The sequence below is a fragment of the Ictidomys tridecemlineatus genome, chromosome 8 (assembly GCF_052094955.1).
Source record: "Ictidomys tridecemlineatus isolate mIctTri1 chromosome 8, mIctTri1.hap1, whole genome shotgun sequence".
Taxonomy (NCBI): domain Eukaryota; kingdom Metazoa; phylum Chordata; class Mammalia; order Rodentia; family Sciuridae; genus Ictidomys; species Ictidomys tridecemlineatus.
The window spans coordinates 138,366,681-138,393,581 of NC_135484.1; the positions used below are offsets into that span (position 1 = coordinate 138,366,681).

A 26,901-nucleotide genomic window follows, 5' to 3' on the forward strand; every position below is an offset into this window, starting at 1 on the left:
TTCCTCATGCTCTTAAGTTAGTTAAAAATCGTGATCATATGTCTTCTCTCACCATAAGAGTTTGTTGGTGCTCTTAGGACTTAGTCTTCCTGTAGCCAGTCTCAGTCAGAAGAGTACATAGTCCCCATATTCAATTTTGTAACACCTATCTATTTTAGAATAGTTTTAGATTTATAGAAAAATTGCAGACAAGTTTCTTAAGTAACCACACCCAATTTCCCCTATTATTAACATCTTACACTACATGTCACATTTGTCACAATTTGTTAATGTGGCAGTCAGCTTTCCTTAACTGTAACAAATCCGAGAAATAAATCAACTTTCAGGGAAAGGTTTATTTCTTTTGTAGTTTGAGAGGTTTTAGTCCATGGTTGCTTGGCCCCTACCTTTGGGCCTGTGGAGAAGCCTGGGGTGGGGAGCAGTTGGGGGAAGAGGGGAGGGCATGTTTCAGGAGTTTCTCACCTCATGACAGCAAGAAGCAGAGAGGGTGAGGGGTGGGAGAGAAAGAAGAGAGAAGAGAGATGATGTCCCACTATCCTCTAAAGACATTTCAAGGACATGTTCCCCAGGGAGGACCTAATTTCCTTGCACTAGGCTTTACCAAGCTTTAACAGATGAGCCTTGGTGGACATTGAAGATCTGAATCATAGTGGTAAACCAGATTTCCCCACTTCCTTTTTTTTTCAACCCCTCTTTCTTTTTTGAGATGGAGTCTTGCCCATGCTGGACTTGAACTCTGGTACATAGATCATTTCTGACTTGAACCCAGCTTGATACATACAAGAGTTCAAGACCAGCAGAATCTTATTTCAAATGTTACTTTTGCCTTTTCAGTGATTTTTGCCTATGTAAGGAGCTGTTCATTTCATTAACTATATTTAAACCAATAATTTGGATTGTCTTTGGTATTCTCTACTATGAAGTCTTGCCCTTTTAGAAATCATACAGTTGAGGGGGGAATAAGTGCAAGGACTAGGGATGTAGCTCAGTGGTAGCCTACCATGTCTAAGATTCTGGATTTGATCCCTGGCCCAAGAAAGAAAAAAAAAAAACCATAAAAAACATATTAGTTGGAATTTGATCAAGTTAATATAATCCTGGTATCAGTTTTATGTGGTCTTTAATTTAAAAGAACAATTGTTATCTAGAAAGTGCGGTTTGTTAAACATAAATCTTTTTTTTTTTTCCAATGGGATTTATGTGCCTAAATCTTTGATCCACTTTGAGTTGATTTTTGTGCAGGGTGAGAGATAGAGGTTTAATTTCATTTTGCTACATATGGATTTCCAGTTTATCCTGCTTCTAATCAAAGAAAAAATAGGCTCAAATCTTTACCATGTTGGCTCAGGATCTGACTTTCTTAACAAGATTCCTAAAGCACAAGAAGTAAAATCAAGAATCAATAAATGGGATGGATTCAAATTAAAAAGCTTCTTCTTAGCAAATGAAACAATGTATAGCGTGAATAGAGAGCCTACAGATTGTGAGAAAATCTTTATCACATGCAACTCTGATAAAGCATTAATCTCTAGGATATATAAAGAACTCAAAAAACTTAACACCAAAAAACCAAATAATTGGTAAATAGGCTAGGGAACTGAACAGATACTTCACAGAAGAAGAAATATAGCTTATCAACAAATATATGAAAAAGTGTTCAACATCTAGCAGTTAGAGAATTAGCAATTAGAGAATGCAAATCAAAACTAAGATTTTTATCTCATTCCTGTCAGAATGGCAATCATCAACAATACAGGCATTTTACAATAAATGTTGGCAAGGATGTGGTGAAAAAGGTACATTCATACATTACTGGTTGGACTGCAAATTGGTGCAACCAATCTGGAAAGCAGTATGGAGATTCCTCAAAAAGCTGGGAATGGAACCACCATTTGATCCAGCTATCCCACTCCTTGGTTTATACCCAAAAGACTTAAAGTCAGTATACTATAGTGACAAAGCCACATCAATGTTTATAGCAGCTCAGTTCACAATAGCTAAACTATGGAACCAATCTAGGTGTCCCTGAATAAATGAATGGATAAAGAAAATGTGATATACATATATTTAATGGAATATTACTCTGCTTTAAAGAAGTGTGAAATTATGGCATTTGCTAGTCAATGGTTGGAGCTGGAAAATATGTTGTTAAGCAAAATTAGCCAATCCCACAAAACCAAAGGCTGAAGGTTTTCTCTAATATGCAGATGCTAATTCACAGTAAGGCAGGGGGCACTAGGGAAGAATAGCTTTACCTTAGATTAAGTAGAGGGAAGTGATGGGAGGGGAGGGGCTGTGGGGATAGGAAAGATAGTAGAATGAAACAGACATTATTACTGTATGTATATATGTGACTACATGACCAAAATGATTCTGCAATGCACACTCAGAAAAATGAAATTATATCCCATCTGTGTATGATATATCAAAGTGCATAAATGCATTCTACTATTATGTATAACTAAAACAAATTTAAAAAATTAAAAAATGGGATTCATGGAGTATAAATAATGAGTTTTTTTTTTTTTTTTTTTTTGGCAGCGTGTCTTGCACCATGGCCAGCTATAAAATAGTCCTTGTCTTCTCTGCCTCTAGATGGCACTGATTTTATACTGGCCTGTGAATTTTAAGCAATATAACTTGGAAATGAAAGATCTTTTCGGGTTGACATTTTGTCTGTTAACTTGTGCACTCTGTTTTCACTTCCCTCTCAAACCTTGTTGAATTTCCAGTCATTATGAAATCATGAATGAGTGGTGGAGAACTGGCTGATGATTTTGTAAGATGAATGAACCATTGAAGTCATGTAACCTACAATGAGAGCATTCTGGAAAATGTGTAATGACTCTCTCTTTTGTCTCCCAAGTTCTGTTTTGTCAGTGGATAGTGTTCCAAGCCGTTTTTCTAGATAGAACTTAGTTCTCTGGCACTCATTTCCCAGGCCTAGGCAATTTCAAAATCCTTATAAAAAACCTCTTTATCATTCCTAACTATTTATCAACTCTCTCATATTCCCTGGGCATCTTTGGGCTTTTACTGCCAACACACCAATTCATTATTTTCCCCAAAAGCTTCTTTGTGTTTCTTGTTGCCAAGGAACTCACCCTACTTGTTAATCAGAGGAATACCTGCCCTGCCCCATTATGATGTTGATCTTCTCAGTCACATCCTTTCTAACAGGATCATATAGCTAAGTTAAGTGTTTAAACAAAACGACTTGCAGAAGTGTCTTAAGACATGGACAAAGCATGTTATCTGACCAAAATGAAAATATCACTTGAGTACTGTAGTGGAATTTTTACAGTGGCTCCTCCTCCTTCTCTTCTTCCTCTGCTTGCCTCTCTTCCCCTCACCCCATTAGTACAATGCTGCTTTGTATAACCAGGATGCATCCTATGGCCTCATTTCTTTCATCTACTCAGTTGGTCTACTCACACTATTTTGTTTGATTGTGTCACCCAGCCATTAGCAGCATCTTGGATCATCTCTTCGTTTGTCATGTCATTTTTACTTGCATTTGATCGTGTGCAGAACAAGAGTGATTTATTACCTTAGACAAAGATTGACTTACAAACCTGAAATTAACAATGGTGATATAGTTGTGGCCGACTGACTTGGCAACTGCTTAAAATGTTCAAATGTGATTTAAATGATTGTAAGGTTATAAGATAGAAGTGCCTTGTAGTTTGAAAAGTGTTACATCTGTTTGTTATTTTCCTCCCCTGAACATTGTTTTAACTCTGCTGCTTCCTTTATCATCTGTGTTAGTGTCATTTATTTTCTCAACTCACACACATTTCTTTCCTCCATTTCTCATGTTCTTGATTCTCTTTTATTTAGGAGGAAAGGGCTATTATTAATTGGTGTCAAGTGCTGGAGTCAGAATAGGTGCCTCCCCGTATTGCACCCTGCTTGGATGTTCATGTGGCCTGTAAACACACAGTGCCTTCATGGAAATAATGGATACCAGGAGCCTTATTGTACCTAACATTTGCCTGTGAAACACTCCTCCTTGAGTGATCCAAGAGGCTTTTCACACCAATGCAGGTACACATGTGCTGAGTGCACTCAAGAGGCAAATCTTAATCTGTCATCTTTTGAGGAATTTAGTAGTCCTTGTCCAATAAACATGATTTAATTAGGGCAAACTGTCACTAGTTTATGCCGGGTGCCTAAAGCAGTGCAAGTGTGTGGTGCCACTACAGCTCAAATCAGTTTGTATTTTATGTCTAATTTTTAATTCCATCCATCTAATCCTTTCTACATTGAAGCTGAAGGGAGTGGTAATATATATGCCACCATGGGAGTATTCATAGAGTCTAGAAGGTTGGGCTGGCAAGTCAAAGATTTTGGGTTGAATTCAGGCTCTACCACTTACAATGTAATGGTTCATGCAGCTTCAACTGTTTGACCTTCCTGCTTCCTATTTGAGCTATGGGGCAGTACTAAGGATTATGAGGATTAGATGAGGTTTCATCTGTAGTGGGTAAGATAAGAACAGATAAGATAAGCACAGAATAGATAGCAAAGATCTGTTACTCTTAGCCAGTAGTAGTATAAGCAGTAACAATGTTTATTATAGGGTCATTTCTTCCCTCACAAATACTCAGAGAGGCAGGATGGGTAAGTAGCATTGCTGTGTAAGGCACACTGTGTAGATGAAACCAGTGATAAATGGAAAGAAAAATGACTACTTTGGAACCATAGACTAGTCCTAAATAATATCTTGAAATTCTGCTGTTGTGCAAGCCCCATTTTCCCGTGCCAACTCATATACATCTGCAGTAATTATTTATATTATCTTTGTGACGGTTTGCTTTTTCATTTGCTTTTGAGATGTGTGTTTAAAATCTAGGCCTTTTTGAAGAATTCTTTTGACTTTCTAACTTTTAAATTTAATTGACTTTCACAATCCACTTTTATTTTTAAGCTCAATTAGAATTAATTTCCTGCAGCCTCTTTTCTCATTTCTGAACTACTATTCATGGTTTCTGTAGTCAGGGTAGAATTTGTGTTCTGGGTCATTTGAGTTTGTATAGGACACTTAAGAAAATGTCAGAAATAGAAGAAGTTCTAGTGGAAAAACAAATGACACAGCCTATTGTGGGCAGTTAATGGAAATCTAATTTAATTTAATCAACACTGCTGTGTGTCTCAAACATAAAACCGAGAGACAATCATTTAAAAGTCCCTGGTACCAAGGTGATGTCATTGTTTTGGTCCTTGATTGATGTCTAGTTGCCTAAGTGATCTTATCCTCTTTGGATATTTGCCTCTCTAGATTTTATTTCCTTATTTGGAATTGGCTTAGTATATCTTTAAAGTACCTTTCTTTAATATTTTCGTTAGAAATAACAGCTGTCTTTGAATAGATGGACTTATTTTTCTTTGTTGTGTTATGCAGATGGTTTTACATGTTATTGCATATTATTTTATAGTTTTCCAGACTTTAGTGCATGTACACATGTTTTGGTCATATCCATGTTGCATGTTATCACTAGATCGTAGCAGTTTCTTAAAAATAGCCTTAGAATGACTTATTATTGTTGTAAGCTATTGTATCTGTGGGTTTGTTATGGAGTTATATACTTTCCTAGTACACATTAAAGTTAACATATAGTTATTAAAATGCCCTAAATCATCTTAATGGAATGTGTGCCACATTTTGAGAATCATTGATGAGTTTTGGATTTGTTGCTTCAACCATTCCTATACCTCCTAATATTTTTGGCATGTTTCAGATATCTAGCAGATAGTGCTTTGGATTTTTTTTTTTTTAAACCTCGTTTGGTCACAGTCTGAAATTGAGTCCTATAGTACACAATTGGACTCCTGGGATCCTGGAAGACACACACATTTATGAAAGTGGTGGTATCTGTAGCAGCAGTGAGAGGCTCTGGATTGACAGTGGGGAGGAAAGTACTTTTGAATTAATGATAAGCTTTATTATTAATTAGAGGTATTATTAATTAGAGGTCAAGCCTGTCATGTTTAAAGAAAGGCACCTTGGATGCCCAAGGGTATGAGAACAGTTTGCCTTGTGTATAAACTGAGAAATGCCTTGATGGTTACTTCTCACCTCCTGGCTTCTGTGTTGATTTTTAGTTTTTAGTTTTTTTTGGGGGGGGCATTGGGGATTGAACTCAGGGCTGTGTACATGCTGTATCCTCTGAGCAAAACCCCCAGCCCTTCTGTATTGGTTTAGGAAAGGGCAAAATGAATGAGGCTTTTTCCAGCATTGTTAGGCTTTTAGTCTGAAAGAGTATTGTGGCCCTCAATTTTGACTCAGCAAAGTACTAGTTGGAGTGCAGCTTAAGCTCTGACTTGAGTTTTTTTTTTTTTTTTGGTTTTTTTTTTGTTTTGGTACCAGGGAATGAACCCAGGGATGCTTAACTACTGTGGCACATTCCCAGCCCCCTTTATAATATTTTGTTTTAGAGACAGGGTCTCCCTAAGTTGCTTAGGGCCTCACTAAGTTGCTGAGCCTGGCTTTGAACTCCTGATCCTCCTGCCTCAGCCTCCTGATCCACTGGGATTATAGGTGTTTGTCACTGGGTCCTGCTAAGGTTCCGACTTTATTTATTTATTTATTTATTTATTTATTTATTTATTTATTTATTTAATTGGTTGTTCACAACATTACAAAGCTCTTGACATATCATACTTCGAACAATAGTTTCAAGTGAGTTATGAACTCCCATTTTTACCCCAAATACAGATTGCAGAATCACATAGGTTACACATTCACATTTTTACATAATGCCATACTAGTGACTGATGTATTCTGCTACCTTTCCTATCCTCTACTATCCCCCTCCCCCCATCTTCTCTTTCTATCCCATCTACTGTAATTCATTTCTCTCCTTATTTTTCTTCCAATTCCCCTCACAACCTCTTTTATATAGTTTTTTATAACAATGAGGGTCTCTTTCCATTTCCATGCAATTCCACTTTTCTCTCTCTTTCCCTCCCATCTCGTGCCTCTGTTTAATGTCAATCTTTTCTTCCTGCTCTTCCTCCCTACTCTATTCTTAGTTGCTCTCATTATATCAAAGAAGACATTTGGTATTTGTTTTTTAGGGATTGGCTAGCTTCACTGAGCATAATCTGCTCTAATGCCATCCATTTCCCTGCAAATTCCATGATTTTGTCATTTTTTAGTGCTGTGTAATACTCCATAGTGTATAAATGCCACATTTTTTTAATCCATTCATCCATTGAAGGGCATCTGGGTTGGTTCCACAGTCTAGCTATTGTGAATTGTGCTGCTGTGAACATCGATGTGGCAGTATCCCTGTAGTACGCTCTTTTAAGGTCTTCAGGGAATAGACCAAGAAGGGCAATAACTGGGTCAAATGGTGGTTCCATTCCTAGCTTTCCCAGGAATCTCCATACTGCTTTCCAAATTGGCCGAACCAATTTGCAGTCCCACCAGCAATGTATAAGAGTACCCTTTTCCCCACATCCTCGCCAGCACTTGTTATTATTTGACTTCATAATGGCTGCCAATCTTACTGGAGTGAGATGGTATCTTAGGGTAGTTTTGATTTGCATTTCTCTGACTGCTAGAGATGGTGAGCATTTTTTCATGTATCTGTTGATTGATTGTATGTCCTCCTCTGAGAAGTGTCTGTTCAGGTCCTTGGCCCATTTGTTGATTGGGTTATTTGTTGTCTTATTGTCTAATTTTTTGAGTTCTTTGTAAACTCTGGATATTAAGGCTCTATCTGAAGTGTGGGGGGTAAAAATTTGTTCCCATGATGTAGGCTCCCGATTTACTTCTCTTATTGTTTCTCTTGCTGTGAAAAAACTTTTTAGTTTAAGTAAGTCCCATTTGTTGAGTCTTGCTATTAACTCTTGTGCTATGGGTGTCCTGTTAAGGAATTTGGTTCCGACTTTTTAAATGATCAGTTTTTTTTTTTTTTTTTTTTTTTTTGCTTGAGTGGAAATTTGAGAGATCTGAGCATTTCTCTCTGCTAACAAAATAATGACATTGGTGCCAAGGAAGTGTCAGAATGCAGAGGAACATAATGCTGATGTAGTAATTTACATATGTGTGTGTGTGCTTGTGTGTATGTGTATATTTGTATGCATACACAGAGATTGCAGTAGACTCATAAAGATTTTATTGTTTTTATAGGATGTTCGATTCTCAGTGTCCTATTAGGAAATGTCTAATTGGGTAACATCTGATGGGAAATTTGATGTTTTTTCTTGTGCTTTGTGTACATTACATGGAATAGGGGCTGTTTATTTTCACAATTGAGCGCCACTTTGAAATATCCATGTTGTTAATAAGTGGCAGCTTTTATTTTTTAACACTCAATGTCTTTACATACTAACCATGTAGAAGGATTCCTCCCTCTCTCTCTCTCTCTCTCTCTCTCTCTCTCTCTCTCTCTCTGTATTTACTTTTCACATGAAGTAGAGTGGGATGTCACTCTGCAGGTTTTCTTGTTATCTCTTTTGGTTAAAACCAGGATTATTTTTCAAGACCCTGTTTCTAGTTGTTGATCTTTAATATTTTGCTGATTGAACTTTTGATGTATAATGATGAGACTTTGATTCTTTTTTATTATCAAGGTAGATCATGTAGTAGGACTTCAACTTTTTCTTCATTACAAAGGATGCTCTAGGACTCTTGGGCCGTTATGGTTCTGAACAGTTATTACATTGTTAGGGGTGGCACTTCCTATCTGGAGCCACATTTTGACTAAGAGTACCTCATTCTTCCTTGTACTACTACTAAGGAAATGCTCCCTTCTATTCCATCCTACTAGTTTACCTCCCCTTATTTCCCACTAGTTAACATGTCCTGGAAGTGATTCCCATTCCAGGAGAAATCAGTTATGTCTTTAAGAATAACAAAACATAGCCAGGCACATACCTGTAATCCTAGTGGCTTGGAGGCAAGACAGGAGGATTGAGTTCAAAGCCAGCCTCAACAACTGAGCCAGGCCCTAAGCAACTCAGTGAGACTCTGTATCTAAATTTAAAAAATATAAAAAAAGACCTGGGGATGTGTCTCATTGGTTAAGTGCCCTGGCTTCAATCCCTGGTAACTCCCCTTCTTTATCTACCCAAATTAAAACACCATATGCTGTAACAACTTGAAGTTGGCCACTGTATTTTTTTTGTATTAGGAGATACAGACATGTGAATTATTTCCTATTCCCCCTTTTGTCCTTCAAAGGTTCAGTGTTTTTTTCCTATAACTTTAAATAGAATCCTGCTTATTGAGATAATGTATAAATACCACAAGAAAAGAAAAATCATGAGTATTTCTAGAGATGATAAAGTCTTCCAGTGTTATTGTTCTGTTTTGAATCTTAACATTTTAATGTTAATGCTATGACCCAATACCTTTCTAATAATGAAATAGTGTTATTTTTACATATAACTGTTCTTATAAAGAAAAATGTGTATCATTTGCAAATTTAATCGTTACATAGTTACTAATTTCATTGCTGTTTAAGAAGAAGAATGTTCATGAAACCTGGATTTATATAGGCTCTTTCCCACGAACTTAAATATTACATGTTCATTGTGTTTAAAAGAAAGATATTGAGAATCCTTTTTAAAAAGTAGCTTTTTAAATTAAAACTATTATTATGTTTCAGTTAATTTCCTCAAGACACATTAATTCTACCCATGATAAAATTGTTAAAAATATTTTTAGTGTCATTTTTAGAATTTTGAATGATCAAGCAGTGAATAACATTTTTTAATTAGTACCCAGGTATAGCATGTGCAGAGTTTTGAGTTCAGTCTCCAACACCACACATACATGTACACCCTAAACACACACACACCCTAAAACCCTACAAGGTATAAAAGTATAAAGGATTTTCACCTCCTTATGGATTTATAATATGATTCTGGAAGGAGTTTGTAAAGTTAAGTTCCCCAAACTTCTATTACTTTAGCAGACTAGGTATGCTGCCTGGGGAGAGGGGGGCAACTAAATATAATAATTTTGCTAACTCTTTTTAGGCTTAGAGAAAATGGGAGAACTCCTCAAGAAAAGGAATAAGTGAACTGAATTGAGTGCCTGGAACAGGAAGCACACATGAATTGTGGGGAGTGTCTGCAGGCATGTGCCCTCATCAGCAGGGCACCCTGGACACCAGGCTTTGTGGCAGTGACAATTTGGGGAAGCCAAACTTGTGACTCATCTTACACTGATGTTTTCTCATGGTCAGATTCAGGTTATACATTTATGGCCAAAGTATGATGGAAATGAATGCTGTGTCCTTATTAGTATGTTATTTCACAAGGCAACATGGTGTTGATTTGTGTCATTTTTGGTTTTGTTGAGTTCCTTGATAGTCAAACACAGTATTTATTATGTTTCTCTGCCATAAATTTATTATTTTTCCCTTTTTAAATATTACGTTTCTTGTGGGAAGCTGTGTTGAGGCTATGTGAATATTCTGTTTCTTAACATATTTTGCTCTACTAACTTTATAATCCATTAATTTATTACTGTGGTGTTTTCCCAATGGTTATTCTCTGTATATCCATCATTTTGTCTAAAGTAATTAGAATATTATAATAAGAATGACCTTTATCTTCTCTCCCACATATTTATTCAGTTATCTCTATCTATGTGGCATCATGGATGTTTATTTATATAGGTTATAATTCATTGGTAAACATATATTTTGGATCCATATTTGGCCGGGAGAAGCTCTATCATTTGACTCTTGTGCCTTTTGATGTCTTTTTTTAGCTCAGCTGAATATCCAGATTTATCTTTCACTTTCCTTTTTGCATTCCTTTAATCAGTTATTTCTCAAAGGAATTCTCCTTTTATGAAAGCATGGTATTTAGAAACCCAAACTTATTGTTATAGGGAGTGTCATTACTTTAAGGACCAGCCCCACTACCAAATGAACAGAGGAAGGGAATCAGTGTATATCTGTTTCCATTTATGTATTGACGTATTTATTTATACACATGTGTTAAAAATATGAATTCATATGAGTGTGTCCAGTTCCAAGCTAGCACCAAATAAATGGCTTGGTCTAGGAGTTTTGTAGGATGTTGCCAAATTGAACTCAACAAGCCTTTTTCCAGGCTCCATTACCACTACCATGTATAAAAAGTGCATGTTTTCTGAAGTCTACCCCAAAGAATATGTTGTCTAGCTTTTTAATTTGTGCCAGCATCATAGGTTAGGAATAATATGTCAGTGGTTAATTTGCATTTCACTGTCTGATTTTTTTTTATATTTAAGGGTCATTTTCACTTATTGTTTGAAGATAAATAGTTCATGTATTTTTCTCTATTTAAAATTGAGGTTCTGCCTTTTCTTCAGTTTTTAAAAGTCCTTTATGTTAGAGATTGTATCTCTTTGTGGTGTATGTTGCTTCTTTAATTTTTTTCTGCTTTTATATCAGGTTTTATATTATAGTTTTATATCAGGTTTGCCATGGGTTTTTAAAAATATTTTTATTTTCCTATTTTTATCTGTTTATTCCTTTGTATTTAACATTGTTTTAGGTATTTTTCTTGAATCTAGTAGGTTGCTGGGTCATGCTTTGTGTCCAAATTTAACATTGTTTTTCCCCTTTAAGTGTTATTCTGAATTAAGTTTATTTGCATTTATTGATACAATGGCTGTTTGATCTCAACTTGTCATAATATTTTGTGGCTGTGCATTATTTTATATTGGTTGGGTTTTTTTATAAGATGTAGGTTATTTTGCTCTTGAATTAAACTTTTTGTTGCTATTCAGAAAGGTTATATATTTTTTTAATGATTGCTTTTATATTTACTTCTTTTAAACACCTTACTGTACTGCTTTCTTAACTTTTTATAGTCTAGTTTGTTTTTAAGATATTGTCTAACTATTGACTACATGATAATCAATGATTGTATTCTATATTCTGATTTTTAGTTATATTATTTCTACTTTGTTGGATCATGTCACATGTAAAAATTGTATATTAGTTATCCAACTTAATCTCCAGCTTTGTTATAGTCAAATCTGCAGTTTTATTTTATTAATATTCTCCACATTAGCTTTTATTTCTCTCTCTCTTTTTTTAAAATTTTTTTTAGTTGTACTTATTTATTTTTATGTGGTGCTGAGGATTGAACCCAGTACCTCACACATGCAAGGCAAGTACTCTACTACTGAGCTACAGTCCCAGCCCCTGTCTCTCTTTCTCTTTTTTTCTTTTGCTGAAAAATTCCCATTTATTTTTTGCTTACATGAAGTTCTTGCATTGGTAAATTTCCAGAAAGATCTCCCTGATAATGTAGCATCCCTGTGTCTTTAGGCTTTTTCTATACCCTTGATCCTTTAAGGACAACATTGATGGATATAAAATTCTTGGTCCATACAGTTTTAAATTGAGTTGTTTGATAATGTGGCTCTACTGTTGCCTTGTTGTTTTTGTTTTAATTTATTTTTAGTTGTAGTTGGATGCAATACATTTATTTATTTATTGATTGATTGATTGATTGAGCTGAGGATCCAACCCAGCGCCTTGCATGTGCTAGAGGAGTGCTTACCACTGAGCCCCAGCTCCAGCCCTTGTTGCCTTGTTTTGTTTTTACATTTGAAGAATTTCCCTTGACCCTGTGATTCTTACTCATTTATTTTATTTTAGTTTTGTTTTCCTAGAGGCCATGAGGGCTTTTCCATTGTTATCTTTTCAGTTTAATGGGTTAACCATTCAGTCCTCCTTAATTTATTTTCTCAAGTTCTCACTGTCTTTTTTTTTTTTCCCATCAGTGACATTCCATCATGTGACTTTTTTCTTCTGGGGACTCCAGTTATATAAACACTGTTCCTTCTTTGCTTCTCTTCCATTTCTGCCACTTATTCTCTCTGCCTGTTGTTCATTATAAAATTTTGATTTGTCTCTTCCCTTCATTGCTTTTCTGCGTTTCTTCAATGTTCCTTATTAAATATCCATTGGCTCCATTGTCTCTTTTGTACTTTACAATTTGAACTTGAGTTTTGAGTAGATTTAATTTCTTCTGTTTTATTCCTGAGTCTGATCAATTCTCCTTGCAATTTTTTTTTCACTCATATATTTGTTGTTAATTTTTGAGATTGGACTCGAGTGACTCACTGTGATGACTGGTGATGTTAGATCAGCCTTACCACCTCACTCTTTTCTCTCTTCTTTCTTTCCTTAGGTTTTCCTCGGCTTGCACTTGATTTCCTCAAAGGCTCCTAGTGGATTAAGAATAGCATTGTGCCCTCCCTGGGTACCTTTTTATACAGTTATTTTGATGCTCAGGAATTCAGTTTTTCACATTATGCTGAGGGAATGGTATTTAATTGTTTCATTTGTTCTTTTGTTGTGACAAGACTTTGGCACTTGTCATTGTATTTGATGCCGTGACAGGATCTTTTTCTGAATTTTTTTTTTTTTTGGTAGTGGGGACTGAACTCAGGGGCACTTAAACACTGAGCCAATTCCCCAACCCTATTTTGTAAATAATTTTTCTGGGCATTTAAAGGAACTGCCAGTCTTGGTTTGGCTTAATCCATTTTCACAGCCTGAGGCTCTCCCTATTGCCCAGGGAATGACACCTATCTACAGGTATACACAAGGACAAGGTTGTGTTCTTCCTTATGATGAGGATGATTCCTTTAGGGCTGTTTGTTTCAGACACTGTGACTTGGTCAGACGCTGAGTTTCACTTTTGTCTCACTTGCTATTTTAAGTTGTCACAACCAATGTTCAGTTTTTCAGTTGATATGTTGGGTAGGCAAGATATTCCCAGTGGCTTTGTGCTAGGCCTTTTTTCCTGGTTTTGTACTTTCTCATAGAGTTTTGTTTAGTAATTTCTATTTTGTTACTTTTTCAATGCTCTTGCCAATTGTTTAGTAGCATTTATCAGGAGAATTCATTCTAATAATTGAACTCAACATTATTAGAAATGTCAGTTGATTAATTCTTTAAATAAAAACGTTTGTTATTTTTTTATTTCATGGGACTTCTGGTGGGAAGGATGATAGATTCATATACACAATTCTCTTTGTTACTCCAACTCCTAGCTCAGGTAGAGACCTACTTTTTTACCACAGATGGACAAAAAAGTAGGTCTTTACCTACTTTTATTGGTAAAGCAACTTTTGACTACTAGTAGCTATGATTGTTAGTAATGATGATAAAGATGATAATGAGGAAAATTTATTTTGCCATTGCACTATGCCAAGTACTCTGTATTTTCATGTATTATTTTATTTATCATAAAGTGTGTTGAATGTTATCTCATTTTATAGATCATTACCAGAGGCATATCTACCAGATTTCTTGCATGTGTTCACATGGATCGTAAGTGGCAGAAATGTGGGGCAATTCCTGTCCTGGGCTTTGGAAATAAAAGAGTAGCAAATTCCAGCCTGCTTCCTGCCTTCATGGACTTCACAGGATTTGATTCCCAGACAATACTTTCTTACCTAGTCCCAGGTCATACTACAGGGACATTGTGGGATAGTTGGGGATATCATTTTTGAGTCTGAAAGCCTGATTCATTTGTGTTTTCACTAGAATTGAGGATACTGTCTCTAACTTGGAAATGACTATAACTTTACACAAATGTAAAACAGAGAAATATCAGCAAAGATGAAAACAGTCTCTTAATTCCCTAGGCTCTCTGCACCATGTAGCATAGAGCTTTACTCAAAGTTGCTTCTAAGTGAATGTTAATTTGGGTGTTTTTATTAAGTATGAGATATAGTTTTTATTGCATATTATAACAGATTAAATTTTGTGTTTTAGCTGGATTTCTATATTATTTCAACTGGCTTTGTGTATTTATTCTTTTCCTTTTGGTTTACAGTTATTTGCTGATATAAAGGATGGAGACTGCCTGAAGCTCTTTGAACAAAGTTCTCGCTCTGCTCATAAGCAAGAGACACATACCATGGAGGCCTTGAAGCTTGTAGAGTTTGACCTTAAGCAAACTCTCAGCAGGCTTGTGACACACCTGTTTGGAGATGGTAGGTACTCAAATGTCTTTGTGTTAGCCTTAGATGTCCAGTAATTACCATCTTCGAAGTCATAAAGGTTGAATCTAGATATTTTGTTTAAGTGGTGGCATAATGGTTTCAGTTCTACTGGGATACAACCCATGACTTTCTTGGTTTATCCCATTTAAACTCAAGAGGATATGAAAGTAGAATTAAGTAGAGAAGAAAAATGTTTATAACCTTCAATAAGAAAGATGATGGCTTAGGATCAGTATAATCAGTGGAGAGAGAGAGTATACTAGCTAATTAGTGTTATTAGTATATTATTATTAGATCAGACTTTAAATGTGACTGAGCCCAATGGAAAATTTTATATGGTAGTATGTGATTACTACTATCAACAACAAAAATATTAATGGTGAATTTCCTGTTGGTGGACCAATATTGTTAACATCTGGACTCTTACTTAATTCATCATTATGCCTATTGTCAAATGCATACTTCATGTAATATTTAAGAAACCACTAAACAATCATATAAATTCTTTATATACACACAATGTTAAAAATATCAAATCAATTTTAGGATAATATCTTTTCTAGGAGATGGGGAATCGTATTAGGGGTAGAAACCAGGCTTCAAGTGTGTTAATAATTGTTTTATTTTTTAAAAAAATATGAAGTTAAATATGACAAAATGTTATGATTTGATAAACTGAATATGGGTGTGTGGATCGTTGCTATTTTCTACCCCTGCCTCTAGTTGTGAAATATTTCATATTAAAGTAGTATAATGCAACAGTAAAAAGGGTTTCAGGTAGAGAGTTTTGATGTGAAAATTCTATTATAGCCAACTTCTCTTTACTTTCATGACAAAAGAAAGGAATTGTTATATTTTTAACAGTAATATCATCTAACACTGAAATACAGAAAGATGGATTATAGTGTTCACACCATTTTAGAGGAAGGTTGGGATAGGAGGGATTCTAGTACTTTTAGGAGATACTATTCTGTCTCAAGTAGCTATACAGAGTCAGGCTCATCTGAATTTTTCCCTTGTCAAACTATGGAAAGAGATTTTTAGAATCCTCCTTTTGTATGCATTCCTACACATTTCTGCAATCACATTTTGTTGATCTCACAATTTAGTATTTGTGAGATTAACAAACTGGATTTTCAAGGAGTTGCAGGCATCATGGTGTATAATAAGCTAGATATAAATTCTTGTCTTCAAGAAGCCACAGATCTTAAATCTTCTGCTAAGAAACATTAAGTGTTCTGTGGACACAGGGGAGAGAGGCCTCCTCCAGGGCAGAGTATGCTCTCAGAAGGGTTCCTGGGGGAGGACAGCCCCACTAACACTTTGAGGATAAGTAAGAATTAGCCAGTGAAGGGGTTGGTCACTAAACAAGTAGAGGTGGAGGAAGAAAAGAAGACAATATAACAAAGTAGGTGGGATACAAATGCTAGTCCTTGAAAACACACATAAAATAGAATAGCATTAAGGAAAGAAAAAAAGAAGAGGAGACAGAGAGGAAGGTGATTGACAGCAAGTCTTATGCCCACTGACAGATGGTAGTGTGGAATCAGGTGAAAATGAAGTTCTCTACTATCCACTTATTCTGAAATATTGAACAGGTCATTTACTGCTTTAGCCCTTAGTTCTCTAACTTCAAAGTTGAGGCAATACTTATTTCATGTGAGAATAAAATGAGATAAACATGTGAAAGGTGCTTTATCAGTTAAAGATTTTAAATCAATTTGAAAATATGTAAAAATGACAAAAGTAAAGGAAAATCAAGGCAATAAAAGCAGGAACTGTGAGGAAGGAGAAATGTAATCAAAGAGGGATAGTTGTGGTTGCTTTATTTCCATTGCTGCTCATGGAAATGGAAACAGCCCTGTGGCCCAGCTGTCATGATGTGGAGGCTGGCTTTAACATCCTTACTGAGTACTAACAAATATTTTAAAAAGAAACACTGTGGTAGACCCTGTGCAGATTGAGGATATACATTTCTCCAAATGTGATTCTTTACTCTTTTTCGTGTTATTATTTTTAACATTTGGATTTGTATAGCTTTCAAAACTGTGCACTGAGGTGAAAATATCCAGAGAGCAGATTTTTGTATAAAAAATATTTCTGCAATATGTGATTTTTCTGACTCTGATGGCTGTCTTGACATGGTAGGCAGGCTCATGGCAAAGAATTAGGAATCTTACATTTTGAAACAACAGTGAAGTGGTAGCTTCTCTTTTTCAGCCATATATTTACCTTATTGTGTTAAAAATGTTGTTAACCCACACTTTTCAGCATCAGATTTCATTACAGATAGGTGTTGCTATTATAAAATCTTCTGATTCAGTCTTTGTTTGTATTAGTAGAATCTCGGAGTGGAATTCAAGTAAAAAATCCACCTTGGACAACATGTGGTGTTCATGTGTCCTAAAGTCTGTGAGTGAAAAAAGCCTTGTAGTCTTTTGTTTTCTTGCAGCCATGATCAGTTTTACCTCCAATCACACAATAACTGAATGCCCTGAAAATGCTGAGAGACTCTGCCCACACAGCTCTGCCTCATGCTGAGAGCCTTGGTTGGAAGAGCTTGTCCCTGGGTTTGCCAGGCTTGTCACGTCTGCTGTGCTGCTTCTTCAGGGACATGCTGAGCAGGGTGAGAAGGTGACCTGAACCCAGACCCAGGTCATGAACTACAAGAGTGAGAGGGTCTGTGTCACAGAAAACAAATAGTGCTGTGTGTTTTCTTAGTGTTCATACTGAATAGTAATAATCTCCTCAAGATTCTTGGCTGTTTCTCTTGACCCTAAAGAAATGTGATTGTTCCTATTTTAGGGATTTCAGAGGCATCACTTAATTGTGGACTTTTGTTGTTACTTCTTTGGTCTGTGTTTGTGTACATGTGTCTGTGTATGTGTTTTGCAATCTTCTGAAGAATATTTTTGGCCCCATGAATGTGAATGTTATTTGATCAACAATAGAAGAAAAATAAATATTAAAAAAAGAAATAATAATGATGATAATAACAACAATATCGATGATAGTTAGCACTTTAAAATCCTGTGCTGAGCACTTTTACAAAGATGTTTTTCTTTGGTCTGTATCTGTGATCCCCATTTTTCACCTGAGGGGAACTGACACAGAGAATTCCACATGAGGATCACCTGCTGCTAAGTGTTGTGGGCAGTTTTAGCCCATGCAGTTTTATTTCTGAGCCCATCGTTGATTTTTGCATTAATGAAAGGACAGAAAGCAATCACTGAATAATATTTCTGAGCCCATAAAAACCATGATGTTAAAACAACCTGGTGAGAATCGGGCCTCTCTCTAGGAACTGCCTTCTGACCCCTGCTTTCTTTCCTCTGTTGTTTTGGCTTGTGGTACCCAGCTTGTGGTAAAGCCTGTGTTTGCTGCATCATATCCAATTACATTTTGGATACCAAGGATTGCTTAAAAACTTCACTCTTTCTATAGTTATTTAATCAATGGGGACTGCTTTGCAAGCCTTGGAAATACTCAGCAACTCTTTTTATATTTGTTTTTATGGTCTAGGTTTTTCACCTTTTATTATATTATTGGATTCCTTTGTTCTTGAAAAAGCAAAATTAAAAATTAGAACACACTATTTCCTTGTGGCAATTTGTTGTTATTACAGTTGCTTTAGTTTCAGGTTTTTTTTTCTTTCTGCAAATCTGTTTTATTATTTTCTGCTAACATTGCAATTGTACCAGCATCCTAAGGCAATTATAAGAGAGGTTATCATTTCAGAATTAGAAGGAAATAAAAGAACCGTTTAGACTGTCTTTATGCTTGTGTAATTCATTGTCGTTTTTCATATTTCTCAATTGTTTTCATTTTGTACCATGTTTGGCAATCATTTCTTTCAGAGCAACTGCAATGGGAGTTTAGGATTCTTAACATTTTATTTAATTTCTCTTTCTGTCCTTTGGGTTTACAGCCCTTCTTTTGTACAGTCTCTTTGCTAAACATTGGAGTTTCCCTTTATAATGCATTGACCTCACAGTCCAGTTTAGATCAGCGGGTCTAAAGGAGAGATGGATTGTGCTACTGTGCTTCTGATTAGATATGTTGCCATGGGGCCATTGTGTCTTTACCTGTGTAAAATCAAAAAGGCCCGAGGCGGTCATTGAGATGCACTTCCTATTACCCTGCTAAGGAATCTCTGCTGATGGGAATTCAGGAAGCTTCTAGCCATCTTCTTCTTAGGGGGACAGCCTCAGCTGCCTAGAGTCTCCTTGCCCTAGGATGTGCCCATTCCAGGATTGCCCACATCCAAAGATTGAAGGTGGCAGGAGCATAAAGGCCTTTCAAGGGCCAGTTCCGATGGGCTGTCTATCTCAGACCTCTGGCAAGGATCAGGCTTTGTTGGGCCTGATTGCTGTGGTTGACTTACCCTCTGCCCAACCTGATGCCACCACCTTCCTTTCACAGGTGTTGATTTCACCCAGCCCTACTTGCCAATCCAACTTTATAGGGACTCACATCTGGTGGCACTCAACCAAAACATTCTAGGCCCCTTCCTTGTGAATGATGTCCTGCTCAGGAGGGAGGTCCTGTGGCCATGGTAATGAGGATCTTATGCATTTCATATCATTTTGTATTTTTTCTATTCCTGAATTTTTGTTAGTGTAACTGAATGAAAGCAGTTGGGATTAACGTTTACGATTATAAATGTTAGCTCTACTTTGCTCCTAAAGTTAAAATACTTCTGAGATTATCACTTTTAATAGTTTTTACATGAGCTCTCTTGGCTGGCTGGTGCCACCTGATTTGGAGAGTGTTATCTTTCTCTCTACTGCTCCTAGACAATGATGTAACAAAGCAATCATTTCATTCAAGTAGTACCGAGTTGCCTGGTGAGAATCAGGCCTCTCTCTAGGAACTGCCTTCTGACCCCTGCTTTCTTTCCTCTGTTGTTTTGGCTTGTGGTACCCAGCTTCACTCTTCAGCCTGATCTTGGAACTTTATGAAATGGGGATGTGAAGTGTCTTGCTTTGTGCCAGTAGAGGTGCTCAGTGGAAACAGGGCTTCCCCTTAGGAATCAGTTGGACAGAGAATCAGATATGTTCTAAAACTCCCCTTCTTTGGGGACTCCAATTACATGTGTATTTGGCCACTTGAAACTTTTCCTTTTTATTTCTCCGATGCTCTTCCTTTTTATTCTCATTTTAGGATCAGATTTTAACCTCTGATCATTTTGATAGTTCCTGTTACAGTCTTTTTCTGCAGTGTCTCATTACTGTTAACCCAATGCTATGTATTTATCTCATGCATGTGCTTCAATTAGTCTTTTGTATTGTCCCTATCTATACATAACATTCTTTTAGCTTTTTGAACATAGTGAGTATCATTATAATCTGTATTTTAATATCTTTTTTCCTAAATATTCTCTGTTATCTCTTGATAAATTGCTATTGATTTTCCTTTACTTAATATTTCTCTTCTATTTTGCATGTCTGGATCTATAGGATCTAACATTGTAAATTTTACCTTGTGATGCATTTGAATGGTTTTATTTTCCTGATAACATTTAGGAACTTTGTTCTGGAAATATTTACAAGAACTTTGATCCTTTTATGTCTTCTTTTTAAGCCTTCTCAGCTAGGACCAATGTAGTGTTTAGTGAGGAGCTAGTACTAAAGGAGCAATACATTTCTTAGTACTGTAGTTGATAACTTAAGAACTATGATGTTTTCCACTTGGCTTTTAGGAACCAGCACTATTCCTGATCCTGTGTGAGCATGATACTCTTCCCTCCTTTCTTATGGCTTGTTTCCTGGCCACAGTTGGTTTCTAGGACACTCAGGCATAGGTTAGTATTCCTTTGAATACTACACGGGCTCTTCTGAAGATCTCCTGAGCTCTGTGTATCGATCTTTTTTCCTTATTCTGTTTGTTACACTCCAGTTACCCTGATTTGTCCAGACTCCTAGCTCTTCCTCTTCAGGTTTGGGAGATAGCTGGGTTCTTCTGTTTTCTCCTTTCTTCCTGAAACGATATTAGTTTTCTTCCCTTAGTGTTAAGTCTCCTTGGTGACCTGGAGTCCTATGTCTTGAGTGGCATCATTTCATATCTTCTGGCCCTTTAAATTCATGGGCTCCACTTCTGCAAATTCAACCAGCCTTGAATCAAAAATATTTAAAACAAGGAGTCCATTCTGAATACTTAGAGAATTCTCTTGTTACTATTCCCTAATCAATACAATCTAACAGCTGTTGAGATAGTATATTGTAAGTACTTGGGATCGGATTTAATGTATCCAAGACAATATGTGCTGGTTTTATGCCAATATTGTGCTATTTTATAGAAAGCTTCGTGAGGCTTTATTGAGTGTCCCTACCAGCACTGTTACATATGCCAGGGGATATAGCTGATCCAGTGCGAACAGCCAGACTCCCTAAGTCTTCAGCTTTTTAGGGTACAGCCCCAGGTTGCATTTGGAGGACACGTTTTGTCATTTCGTCTTGCACCAGCTTGGAGTTTATCCCATCCCAGCCTCGGGTCTTGGGCTTCCAGCCTCCGTAGGCCCTCATCCAGAGTGTGTTGCCTTGAAGCTGATGGTTCCTGTCTTCTGCTTTGGTTATGGGCCCAGAGTCCAGCAAACCTGTTTGTTTTCTCACTGCACTGCATTCATGTTCTGTTTCTGCCTCATGGAGGTGTTCCTCTTATCTGTGAACTTCACTGTACCTTGTTTTTCTTTCTTTTTTCCCCTGTGTGTGTGTGTTAAACTAGGAGTCTGGCCTTGCCATCTTGGTCTTCTGAGTGCACTTTGCATGGGAGCCAAGATAATGTCACGTTCACCATCTCTGCCAGTGGAGGGCAGCCTGGGACTCTGCTTTTGGACACACCTGGCTGTGATCTTAGCAAATACTGACTTGACTTGAAATTTAGATTAGATACGTAAGCGGTCTGAGCCACATTTCCTTCATCTGTAAAGTGGAAATAATAATTATGGTGCAGAGAGTCTGCCAGCCTTACATCCGTGTAAGCGTTCAGTGAGAGAAGGCATCGACATACTTCATACAGTACCTAGTACATCATAAATGAACCCCAAATGTCAGTTACCTTAGGAACACAATTTAGAAATGTTTGGGTTTTTTTTTTTCACATTTTATGTGAAAAAAGGATGAGGTTTTTTTCTTTTTAAAATTATTATAATTTCTATGTCATTCAATTTAAAAAGCATTCATTGAGTATTTATTACATGCCAGGTACTTTGCTACATTGTTTGCATAATTCTACAAGATAAATTTTTACTAAAGTTCTGTGAGGTAAGTATTATTCTTAAATAAAATTGAGCCCCTGAGACATTAACTTGCCCAAGATCACTTGAGTAAAAGTGGTAGAGTTGGGATTTGATCCTAGTTCTGTGACAGTTTTTTGGATCCATGATGTCCCACCCATCCAAGTCTCTAAGACCAGCTCCCTGAAGGCTGTGGGTGAGTCTATAAGGCGTCTCTATGTAGTCTGCTCAGAATATCATTTCCTTAGGGCCTGTATTAGGGAGAAGGATTGGGAACTAAAAGGCCTATGCTCTGGCTCACTCCAAAAATGTGATCCTATTAGACTGCTGCTTGTTAAAGAACAGGGTCTGTCACTTGTCCTAGTGCCTGTACCCTATACCTAGATTTTAGAATGAGGAGCCTTATTAAATTGAATTGTACTGCATTTCTAACCTCATTATAAGGTGCAGAAATGATACCAACATCTTAAAATCCAAGCCCTAAACAAGAGGATTCCAATATAGAGGGGTCCAAGGGCAATAAATAGCTTGAGACACTTTAACATACACTGGTCTTTACCAAGTAGGAAACTTATAGCTGTGGGATCAGTTACACCATTGCCAGTGGTGGGAGAAATTGCTACCTTTTATTTTTCCCTTATTACTATGTATATGTCTTAGCTCAGTGAGTCATTGTGGCTGAAAGACTACTAACATCTTCTAGTGTGTGTGTGTGGGAGGTCCCACACCAGAGGATTTTATTACCCTCTGTGACAAGGAGAAGGTGGTGTTTGCTGTTAACTTTGTAGTTGGAATGATTTTACTCCATTTAGCAGAGTGTAGCACTGGACTCCAGGGTACATGGCTGTGTGGACATGTAGGATATATATGGCACACTGAAGAGTCACAGTGTTGGCATTGCTGTGTTTGTAAGGCCCTAGATGGAGATGAAGTGTAAGCCATGAATGACTTCATGCTGCTTGTGAGGTGGGCTTCGGAAGTGGAATCAATGTTCATATCCCACATGGATGCTTCAGGCCTCAAATGTGCCTCCTTTTCCTCATAACTTCCAGTCACAGGGTTGCTTGGTCCAGAAGATACTGTTTTCCTTTGTGAAGGGAGAGACAAGAGATGCAGAGAGTTAACAAGGGACAAGGCAGGCAGCAGGAACCTGAGAATCTTGTTCAGGGCACTCAGCTGTTACATTAGCTAAGTGGCAGCTGCCTAAGGGGATCAAGCTGGTGGTCTTTTATCAGCAGAGCCCTGGATTTCATCTGGGACCTGAGCTCTAATATGGACTCTTTCACTAATTATTACCTTGGCCTCGGTGGAAAGTATTGAGCTAATGTTAGTGCAGGATGTGATATAACACCTAGAGTGGACAATTTGGCAGTACTTATTACAATTATAAAAGCATTTTCTCTTTGGCCCAACAGGGTATTTTGTTGCAGCATTGCTTTCAATAACAAAAAACTGGATTTGCTCCAAGTATCTATCCATCAGGGACATCTGTAAATGTGGGCGAGCCACACAGTGGAACACTTTTCAGGATTCAGAAAAAGAAAAAGGAAATGCTCTGTGTTTGCATAGAGAGGCCTCCAGACATATCATTAGGTGAAAAAGCATGATGTAGTATTATGTGCATAGTAGTATTCTGCTTTTCATATAAGAGGAAAAATAGAAATAGATATTGGTTTATGCTTATGTACAATGATAAAGTGTAAACCTTATAAGTTTACTACAAGGATTCAGGAGAGTGGGGAGAGACAAGGACAGGGTTACAAGTGACACTGCTCCCTGATGACCTGCTACATAGTGAGATGTATTTTTTTTTTTAAGAGTATTTTGACTTTGGTTCCTGTGAACTTTTTACCTATTGATATATATATTTTTTTTGTGTGTAAAACAAATCCTTTTAAGAGTAGAGCAACATTGATAAATTAGAAAATAAATGAAATCAGAAAATAAGCACATTTTCAGTTTTAAGGGCTCATGGTCCTAAACAGAAACCAATGAGATGGAATTGTGAGGTGCCTTTGACAGTGTCAGCTGGGTAATGGTCCTGTTAGATTCATGTGTGTCAGTTTTTCAAGATTTTTTTTTTTCCAGCCAGAGCGTACCTTCTTTCATTTTTCTCTCCACCTTTCTTTCCTTTGTTGGATACAAACTGTATCCTGCTCAGAAAGTGGGAGGAGCAACCCTGGTGTTGCTGCATTCTGCTCTCCCTCTGGTACCAACTAAGCGAAAAGAAACCTATTGAAAAATTAATGCCAAATAGCAGTGATTAATTGCATATTTGTGTAGTCAATTTTAAAAATTATTTGCATCAATGGAGGGTAGCATTGGTAGGATGTAGAAAATCACTGGTGTGTGCTCTAGTTTGGACCATCCACCTTTCAAGATTTAGATTGTACTTCCTGTGGAAGGTAGTTTTGATGACAGTCTCATCCCTATAAGGAGTTTGAAGAAACAGGTCAAGAATCCTTTTAATTAGCTTTAAATCAGGGAAGTGTTTACTAAGTATGAGATCTCTTACGAAGGTGGGTTGGAGGTGGTAGGAGATGATGTCTATTTAATATTTATAGTACTTCAGGCAGACCGTTCAGGAGGCATTGCACAGGAGGTAAAAGATTGATGAGAAATGATCATCCCCCCACCCCCCGCCGAATTTTGTCCCCTGATGGTCTTGCCAAGGATGCAGAAGTTGGGAAGCTGGTACACAGTGTGGGTGGGCAAGATGCTCTGCAGCCTTCCCTGTGCCCTTTGTCCTCATGGTGGGGCTGCCAGAGTTGAGAAGGAATCAGTTCTTGCTACACATCTTCTGTTTGGGTGCATATCACTGTCGTGAAGAAATGTCTACTTGCCACCTTAGAGGTCCTGCTGTAGGGGTTGCTTTTAGACATTGGGGCCTACTCATCCTTGAACAAACTCAGCATCTCCATTTAGAAGTGAAACCAGGTCTCTCCAAGGTCTCTGCCTCCTAGGTAAACCTGCCTTCCTGCAGGGTCCTTTCTGAAATCACTGTGTGAAGTAGCTGTCATTATATACAGTGTAGGGGTAAGGCAGCTGGGGTCCTCATAATTTCACAGGAAAAATGGTGGAAATCTGAGACTTGAATTTATATTTGGATTTTCTTCTCCCTGACCCTAGGCTGAAAATTGAAATAGAAATCCTTAAGCTCATTTGTAAATGTGATTTGCTCATTTGTTAAAGTGTGTTTCTCCTCCTCCCCCCAAAAAGAAGTAAAAAGAAAAATCTTCAGCCTTATTTTTCACTAGATATATAATACATGTGTTTAATTTTCCTCTGTAACCCCAAAAACAGATTAGCCTAATGAATAATGAATTCATATGATGTGGACATGCTTACTAAAATTTCCCCTTTATTAATATGAAACACAAAATCATAATTTTTAATGAACATTTTACCGACTCCTGATACTTGACATGGGAAATAAGTCACAATTTTGAGATATTTACTTAGTATGTATAGTTTAATGCCAAAAGCATGTTAAGATGCCATTTTAAGCAGATATAGTAAGACATTAATTTTGAGGTCCTGCCGCAAAAAAACAAAAGGAAAAGGTATTTGGGGGCTATTCAATGAATGATTATACTGTAGTGATTTAAAAAATGACCACCATTAATGTGTCAATATCATGGAAATTTAAATAGAATACATAAAAGAATATAGTATTTTTGCCAAAATTACACATTAACTGATATAATTTGCTTTCAAATGATTACTGTTTGTTTGAAGTAGAGCCATTAGACTGCTCAAAAATGGTGTTTGGCAGTTTAGGCTTTTGCCTGTTATATTAAGGAAATAAAACTGAAGAAGTTCTTAACGTAGTAGATCAAAGGAAACGAATAGTGTATGGATTTGGCATTCTTTGTGGGGTCATATGGACTTTAAAAAGGAAATTTAACAAAGGATCCGAGGGGGTGAAATTAATTAAAAACCACCCAGTCTCATAATACACAACTTTGGACAATCTGTGTTTTCTTTTTTTATTTTTATTTTATTATCAATGGGTTCTGTTCCATATTATCATTAATATTTATCATCTTCCTTGGTCCTGAAATACTTGGCTCACTTCCCTGCCTTATCATGCTTTGCTGTGTGTAGTTTTCACTGTGGAGCAATTATTTTCATTGCTATTAAGAGACACCTGTAGGATGACTGAGCCCAAAGAAACTGAGGGCTGTGGGGGCCAAGGTCTTAAACCAGGAGTGTAATGGTCCATGCAACATATGGACATTTTGTCATTAGAATTTGTTCAGCATTGCAGATAATTTCAGCCCCAAATTACAGTTTGTTTCCTAATCACAGAAGCAATAAAGCAAATGCCCTCCGTAAAAGACATTAAGAAAAGTTTCTGGAGAGGAGAAGAGGCCTCACATCACTTTCCAGTTCATCCTTAAGCTGTTCTGTCCCATCAGCTCCAGCACAGATGTTGTGTAAATAGGGTCCTGTCTCTATGGAGACCTCGCTTCCCATGAGAGAGTATTCAGCAGGTATTCAGCCCTTAAAATGATTGATCATGGAATGACTTTAATCAGTACATGAAATAATGATGATGATGATGATGATGATGGTGATGATTTGGGTACCAGGAATTGAATCCAGGGGTGCTTAACTACTAAGCCATATCCCCAGCCCTTTTTATTTTTTGAGACAAGGTCTCGCTAAGTTGCTTGGGGCCTTG

The 26,901-nt window shown here is 37.0% G+C and overlaps 1 protein-coding gene across 10 annotated transcripts in view; it reads left to right on the forward strand.

Moving 5' to 3' along the window:
* Positions 1-26,901, forward strand: part of Fars2 (phenylalanyl-tRNA synthetase 2, mitochondrial) — a 491,273-nt gene that overhangs the window by 135,875 nt on the left and 328,497 nt on the right. For all 10 annotated transcript variants that reach the window (XR_013425364.1, XM_013359661.4, XM_078020497.1 and 7 more), the window contains one exon: positions 14,812-14,971. Coding sequence is in view for 9 of the 10 variants with exons in the window: in XM_013359661.4 (XP_013215115.2) it covers positions 14,812-14,971 (160 nt within the window). In the remaining variant the exon portion in view is untranslated. The remainder of the gene's footprint in view (positions 1-14,811; positions 14,972-26,901) is intronic.